The sequence below is a fragment of the Ammodytes marinus genome, assembly GCF_949987685.1.
Source record: "Ammodytes marinus genome assembly, chromosome: 8".
Classification (NCBI taxonomy): domain Eukaryota; kingdom Metazoa; phylum Chordata; class Actinopteri; order Uranoscopiformes; family Ammodytidae; genus Ammodytes; species Ammodytes marinus.
The window spans coordinates 9,015,314-9,023,291 of record NC_137212.1 but is presented as its reverse complement, the minus strand read 5'-3'; the positions used below and the strand labels follow the sequence as shown (position 1 = coordinate 9,023,291).

At 39.2% G+C, this 7,978-nt stretch overlaps 1 protein-coding gene across 1 annotated transcript; it reads left to right on the top strand.

The window, feature by feature from the left end:
• The first annotated feature begins 4,057 nt into the window (after positions 1-4,057).
• Positions 4,058-6,348, top strand: rgs2 (regulator of G protein signaling 2). Its single transcript, XM_080033175.1, has 5 exons — positions 4,058-4,172; positions 4,299-4,388; positions 4,831-4,892; positions 5,102-5,268; positions 5,510-6,348. The coding sequence occupies exons 1-5, from the start codon at positions 4,075-4,077 to the stop codon at positions 5,702-5,704; spliced, it is 612 nt and encodes a 203-aa protein (XP_079889301.1). The 5' UTR covers positions 4,058-4,074; the 3' UTR covers positions 5,705-6,348.
• The last annotated feature ends 1,630 nt before the right edge of the window (positions 6,349-7,978 follow it).

The window sequence follows — 7,978 nt, the reverse complement described above, 5'->3', positions numbered from 1 at the left end:
TTCTCATTTCGACTTTTTTTGCCCTCATACCTGCATAAAAGCGAAACAAACAGACGGGCATATCCAGACATGTGAGGTCAATTCAGTATAGAGTTAGTGACTTGCACAGTGCACATCTCCTATTTGCAGTATTCAAAAATGAGGAGATATACAGTGAGCCAAGTTCTGGATCATGTTTTTGGTGAAAATGGCCACCTGATTCTAAAAATAAGAGGTGTCAGGTCTGCCGAAGCACTAAGGACAGAAAGATAAAAGTATTGTGCTTTACCTGCAAGAAATATTTCTGCAAAGAACACTAAAAGTGTTGCTCTTTGCCACACATCTGAACACACAACCAAACATATGCAAACAGAGACTTTTACTCTGTTTTTTTTTACTAGTTTTGGAACTAGTAATTGATTTCGATTGGTTTGATAGTTGTTGTTTATTTGACCTTACAAATCTATATTTTGTGTTGTGACTTGTTCTGGTTTTCATTTTGTGTTTGTATAATGCTGAAATAAAAGTTTTTTTGCTCTTTTCTGAAATAAATATATATGGGTCGTAATTGACCAGTAACACCGTAGATGTTAAAAAGGTCAATAATATTAATATGAAAAAATAAATAAAACAAATTTAGTTAAAAAATGTATTATCATACCCCTCAGTAATAATCAGGTAACACAACAACCAAATATTTATTTATATGATTCTCTTGAGGTTAATTTTACAATTTTTTTTTATTGAAATTGAGGCGGATACTGACAAAAAAAAAGGCCCAGCTGCCTACACCAAAACTATTAAAAACAATATTTTCATGGATAAGGAAGCCTAACAAGGTAACCAAGAGATGAGAAACAAACTGGATGATAGATAATTGTTTTTAGTGTTTTTTACAGCTGATTTCAGACACGGGTCGAAACCGACCCGCTAACACCATGGATGGTAGCAGAAAGTTAACACAGGAGGAAGGTTAAGGACACAGGTGTCATGTAGGCAGGCAGCCTGTGACAGCCTAGAGTGCATGCTACTACTCTTTCATCCATTTTTTTTAACGGTACTGTACTGATTCATAATAAATAGTCCAAAACATTATCAGTCAACATTTCAACTTTCGCCCTCCGTTATTTCAAACAGATAAGTGAAATGTATCAAGGCATTTCAGAGCAAACCGATCCAGCATTGACCTGGATTCCATGTGAGAGGATCTTGTGTTGTTTTGCAGACTGTACGTGCAGGGATCCGGCGCAGCTGTCCTGTCGTTTCTTTTCTTTTTTTGCTCTGTATATGAGTTGATATTTCATCATGAATTGCAGACGTTGTTATATGTTGCTTGTCTTTGAATTTAGTTTTTTAACTTCCTGATGGCGGCCAAAGTGGTTCATTGGTACTTTTCATAGTCTGCAAAACCGTTTTCTAAGTTTTATATTGATGACGGCCTCCCTTGATCATGCTGTGTATATCTTTCTTTAAGCACATACAGCTGTAGTTTTGGTACCAGCAGCCACTAAGCCAAAACAAAAAAAAAAGCAGTTTTTTATGAATACCTCAACTTCCAAACACAAAAGAGGACAACATCTGCAAGCCAGTGCTGGGAATCACCTTCTGCATAAGGCTCTCTTGGTCAGACCTCGTGCCTGAGTGGAAACTTGGCTCTGCTCTTCATCCACTTCTAAACGGACAGCTGCTTACACACGGTCTGCACATCATAATAAACACAGAGAGGTGAACACCATGTTTTCACCCAGCTGTGCTCCAAAACGGTGCAACGGTGAGAGGGAGGCCAGTTGATAATCACAACACAACACAGCAGGTGACGCAGATGCAATGTACAGTCGAAAAGAGAATAGAGAACAAGTTGAGATCGTTATGTCCATATCTGCGTCCTGTTCTTCCATTACGATAAACCCCTTTAGTGTTTCTGGGATATGATGGAGCCGTCAAACTACATAGTTCCTGGAATAAGGAGTACATGAGTGCTTACATGTTAGGTTCTTAAAGCAGACACTGATGGGAAATGTACCTCAAAAACAGTCTTAACATATTATAAAGATTTTTTAACAAACCGGAGCATGCTTTAATCATGTTCTGCAAACATGTTCTCATTGTAACTGGTGCACCTATGTTACTGAATTGCTGCTGACCATTTTTATTTATTTTTTAACTGTTAATCAATACGATTTTAAATTATTTAATCAACTTAACTTTTCCACTAATGTGTCTCGAGACAAATGACAAAAATGTGCATGAAGGCAGCTTCGTATGCAAACAGTGACTGAATGGAAACACGGCAGCAACGGTGCCAAGTGAGGACATTTTTGACTTACTCACCTGCTGGGCATGGAAACCAGACCTGCAGGTTTAACAATACGCATTTGAATCATCTGAAGACTCCACCACTCCCGATGAATCAATTGAATAGTTGTTTAGTGTTGTCCTGAATTTATAGAGTATATTGGATATACAGCTCTGGAAAAAATTAAGAGACCACTCCAAATGCTCAGTGTCTCTTGTTTTACTCTTTAGAGGCATATGTTTGAGTAGAATGAACATTTTGATTTGATGATATACTGTACACTACTGACATTTCTACCAAATTCACGATAAAAAAAATATTGTCATTTAGAGCAATTCCATGAAGTAATGTAGAGGTAAAGATTTAAGAAAAATCCAGACTGGTCTCTTAATTTTTTCCGGGGCTGTATATCGTTATATCAATTTTGGTTCAATTGTGTCCAGTATTCACAAATGGTATGGTTTCCGGTTTTCCGGCCTCCAAACGGAGTTCTTTATAAAAGGAATAAAAAAATACTCATACACACCAAACTAACACTACTCATGAAACATCAAAAAGGGACTAGATTATGAAGGAAGTCTAACATCTAAAGCATGTGTATATGACTAGATGTTAATCTAGTCATATACACACAGGTGTCAAAGGCGGGTTTGAAAATCTTGTGCCCCACATAATGCTGCAGCTACCTCAAACCTTTTCTGGTGATGTTGGAGTGTCCGTATTGTTGATTTTGATAAGATCGTATGTTCATGCACGGGTATTTGCTCTTGGTGAATCAGTTCTCCATTGCAGCAACAGATTATTTGAGATCCTTCAGAGAGCAAAGCTGTTTCCGCCAAATATAACTGTGTAACTCTTTGCTATAAATGGTCAATTCCTTGACTGGGGGGTGGCTGAAAAGCTGTACTATTTTAATATGAAACAGGTTACACCTTCATGCTGAAATGTAGTTATTGAGGTGCCGTTGAAACAAATCAATGTAGACGTTTGAGAAATCTGTTAATAAGTTAACTATTAATAAGTTAATATGAAAGGAATGTCAATTATGTGTCCAGCCTGCATTTATTTTCTTTTAAAACGCCCTTTAGACGTAAGAGGATATTGCGTCACCATATTTGTTCCACTTTGTCACATTTCAACATGGCATCATGACAAATGTCACGCATCAAGAATTCACGCCCATGCATGAGCAATGTATTGAGTATGAACACTGCACTTTGTGTTGCAAAGTCACAATGAAACAGTTGTACCTTAAATATTAAGGTATTAATAGAGATATTCACACTTGAGAGACAACGGCAACTGGCAACACAGGGAATACTCTTTTTATGTTTCTGTATATCTTTTATTTAAGAATACACTTTGTTTTCAAAGCTGTAAAATCGGTAGAAAGAAAGTAAAAGTGTTTATGCCTTGGATGCATTAGGAATAGATTGCAAACCAAAGAGCTGCTGCAAGAAAAACATACAGACAGGAGAGAAAAAAGTTATATTGCTCAAGGGGAGAACCTTATTTCAGGAATAGGGGCATTGAGTCCTCTAGTCAAGTCACGTCTTGACCTTATGCTTCCAAGTGGAAATCCACAGGATACTAAGGGAGGGAATGTTTATGCAGTGACAGCCTATCATTGCCTCAGGCCCAGAGTCATAGCAGGGCAAGTCACTATATACACAGCGAGTGCCCAATCACGTTAAAGACCTGTCATTACCAAGCCCCGCCTCTTGCCTGTCAACCTCCTGGAGACTGGAGAGAATCTATAAAGTTGCCTGGTGAGTCAAGAGAGTAAAGGAGATCTAACCATGAGAGAAGACGTGCCTGTAAGCGTGTCATCCCAAAACATGGGATTCACTGACTGCATGAAGCCCACTGACGTGTCTGCCGAGAAGAAGGGGAGAAAGTAAGTTAATGTGGCGTTAAATAGGGAGGTTTCTGGTTAAGATGACCCTGTAAAAAGATATTACTGAGAACTATGCTGCCACAAAAACACGGATGAGTGATTTTTATTTCCTTTTTTTCTTCCCAGGAGGAAAAACTGGAGAAACAGAATAAGATTTCTCCTGAAGACAAACTCTTCCCCATCCATATTACATCTTGCAAGAAAAAGAACTTACAGGTAAGACCTTTTTGATGATTATGTTATCATTATGCTTAAGATTTTATTTGTATGCATGGCATCTTATTTATTTATAGTTATGTTTGAATATGAAATTAATTGTTAAATAAAGTTTTATATTACATTTTTTTTTGTCCTTTCAAACCCATTATCCACACTTGTTCTGTTATTTTTTTAGTTTTTTGTATTGTGTATACAACCAGACCATATTACTATTATTTTATGACTCAAATTAATGATTTATTATTTACTATGAATAAAAAGTCAAATGAACTAAGAGACATATAAACATATTATGCAATAAATTCAATGGCACAATAAGCTATGTAGTGGTAATGTTTTCTGGTCAACTTTTAAGGATCAGGGATTTTGCAGTGTTGCTTCAAATATGCATTTAAAAGTAGTAGTTGCTTATCTCTTACACGATCTTCTCTTCCCTCAGACCAACTGCTGATGACGTGAGCCAATGGGCGCAGTCTTTTGACACACTGCTCAGTCATAAATGTAAGCATCATTCACTCCACTATTGCTGCACAATTACATAACAGAGTCTTAAAGGTCAAATGGTAACTGTGTGCTGAGTGATGGCCGTTTATTGGCCTCCATAAAACAAAAAGGCTGTAATGACTTTGCACTTTTTATATTGTACATACATGGGCAAACAGAGTTTATGTCCCCGGCCTTGTCTTTAACTCCTCTACCCCCTCCCACAGATGGTAAAGCTGCCTTTTATATCTTCGTGAAGTCTGAGTTCTGCGAGGAGAATATTGAGTTTTGGACGGCCTGTGAGGATTTCAAGGCACGCACGTTGCACAAAGAGCTGGTGTCCAAGGCTAACAGCATTTACGAGGAGTTCATTAAAAGTGAAGCTCCCAAAGAGGTAACAGCTAACCAGATGCTATTAAATAATGTGCTGTTAATGGTGGAGTTAGCGATTCTGGAGAATGCTTGTTATCAAAGTAACTTTTTGTCAAAATCAGTGAATGTCACCTATAACGATCGGCTTTACAACAGGCGTTCTCCAGAATGGCTGACTCCGCCTTTATAGAAATGATGAGTTATTTGATTTGTTTCTTCAAACGGATTTTAATCAGAATCCATGTGTCTTTCTTTGGCCACAGGTGAACCTGGACTTCCGCACCAAAAATGACATTGTGCAGATCCTCCATGAGCCCACTGCGGCTAGCTTCCTGGATGCTCAGAGGAAAGTCTACAGTCTCATGGAGAACAACTCCTACCCCCGGTTTATCCACTCCGACCTGTACAAGGAACTGAGTAGAGTGGCTAGTGGAGAGCCCAAGCACATTAAGTCCTAGTCAAACAGACTCCTGGTCCTAAAGTCATTTGTTTACCCCTGTGACTGTGTGAATAGACCACTGATGATCTTCAGTCCAGGCACCGCCTTGGGCTAACAGACAGGAATGCAAATCCGGGGCACAAATATTCCCGGCAAGTGTGGAAAATGCAAAACTGAAAGCCATTTTCATTCCGTCCTGCGGAGAGCTTTCAACAATGAAGTTGGGATGATTAAACTGAAACCTATGTGCTACTACAGGCAGTACACAGAGCATTTATTACCAGATTGGATAAAGGTTACATTGTCTTCACCGGGCCATTACCTTCCCTTTCAAAGCTGAGAAGAATATTGATGTCTGTCAAAACACTATAATCTATTTCTTACCGACAAAGCAGTTTGAATGTATTTCTGTGCTAAAATCCAGTGAAGACTTTGTACAGTCCGTCATACAGGACATCCTGTGAGCCCCTGGTTTGAATCGCAGTGTTGCTCTAATAGATTTGCTTGTGTTTACAGAAAAAAGTGCAATTTTAATTTATATAATATTATTCACAATTTCCACTGAGTATTGTATTTGCCTGAGAAAGTTTTGTATTGTGACTATTGTTGATATTGAATGAGTTGTGAATAAATGTGAATTTAATTTGGCAGCTGGACTGCTCAACAACAATTGATTAAGTATGTGGTAGCGGGACTGCTCAGCAATAAAATGTATTTTTCAAGTCTGAAATGCCTACAAGTTCATCATTGACGTTTGAAGACAGGGTATCTAATCAAAATAATTAAAGTCCTTGATAGAGTTCACCCACGTTACATTAAACATTGACAGACTGTCAATGTTATGACCTGGTTAGTGACAAATGTCGTGCTCCAGACCATTCATTATTAATTCTTGAATTTACTGTCCGACAGCAAACTGGTGTTAGGCATGCAGATGAAACCGACCAGCAGTCATTAAATAGTAGGGGAGATCCTGCATGTAAAATGTCTGCTAGCAGGTTAGGTCGGTGTGTTCCAAAACAACCCTCTGAAACTTTCAGAAAGGGTGTAGTTGAACTAACTGATAGGCTGCAAGCAGGACAAAATACACAAGATGTCATAGACAACTGGTATAGTAGTGTATGTAACCTTTTATATGGTGAATTGGGTGGGCGAAAGACCAAAGCGTAAAATCCACTGACAGAATAAACCTTTTTGGAACGAAGAGCTGAAGGATCTGTGGAATGCAATGCATGAAGCAGAACATACTTATCTGAAATATAAAGGTGGAAAAGAATTTAAACAACAGTATAAAGAAGGAATCTGGGGTTTTGGGCCGGGCTCTGGAGTGGCTGACAGGCATGGGGGTCCAGGAGGAAGTGCCAAGGGGAGAGCTGGCTGACGAGGGCTGGGAGCTGGTGGCTGGAGTCAGGCTGGGAGACAGAATTTAGAAACAAGCTAAATGTAGGCGGAACTACAAAAGGTCTAGGTGGCATGAGAGTTACTGACTGGGTAACAGAGTTTACAATCTGGCAGTGTCTGGAAGGTAGGGCCGGGTATATGAAGAGCAGTTGATTGTTGATTGATGGCAGCTGTGAATGCTGGTAACTGACTCCAGCACACCTGACTCCAACCCTGCAATTACACCAGAACACAGACAAGGGTAGAGGGGAAAAACAACACAAGGGCTTGAGGCCCAAGCAGGATCATGACACTTGTATTACAAGAATGGGAAAAGTGTTTTTCAGAATTGTATTCTGGGAACCAAGAAGTAGACGGTTTTGATTCTGTTTTCTTTAGCTACCACAGAGGTAGCTGAGAAGGCCTGTAGATGGCTGTGGATCAAAAGGGGTGATCCGTGGGTACATGCTACTTAGACACAAGTTGGGACTTGATCAATCCCGGCTGGGTCGCCTGGGTGAGGGTGTATGATGTTGCGAGACCCGAAACACCCAATGACCCCAGGTTCCATCACTGATGATGTGTCTAAGTGCATCAATAGATATTAAAATTAAACTCTTTAATGAAATTTGTTTTCTCAAAAGCCAGTTAGAGAGAGAAACATCCCACTTATTAAGTGGCGAAACCCTGCTTGAGGAAGAAATTAATGAGGAAGAGGTGCAGAAAGCTATTGATGCCATGCAAGAGGGAAAGTCCTCTGGTTCTGATGAGCTGACAAACAAATTACTGAAATCCCCTTTGCTTAAAGAACTGTTATTTATTTTGTGTAAGTGCTGTTTTGGAAATGGGCTCATCCCCTCTATGTGGTACAAGTCGATAATTAGCCCAATACCGAAATCCAGTAAAAATGATC

Excerpts from the sequence above, each read along its gene's own strand:
- rgs2 (XM_080033175.1), top strand. The coding sequence starts at position 4,075 with ATGAGAGAAGACGTGCCTGTAAGCGTGTCATCCCAAAACATGGGATTC. Across the intron at positions 4,173-4,298 it reads GCCGAGAAGAAGGGGAGAAA|GAGGAAAAACTGGAGAAACA; the intron begins GTAAGTTAATGT and ends TTTTCTTCCCAG. Across the intron at positions 4,893-5,101 it reads CACACTGCTCAGTCATAAAT|ATGGTAAAGCTGCCTTTTAT; the intron begins GTAAGCATCATT and ends CCCCTCCCACAG.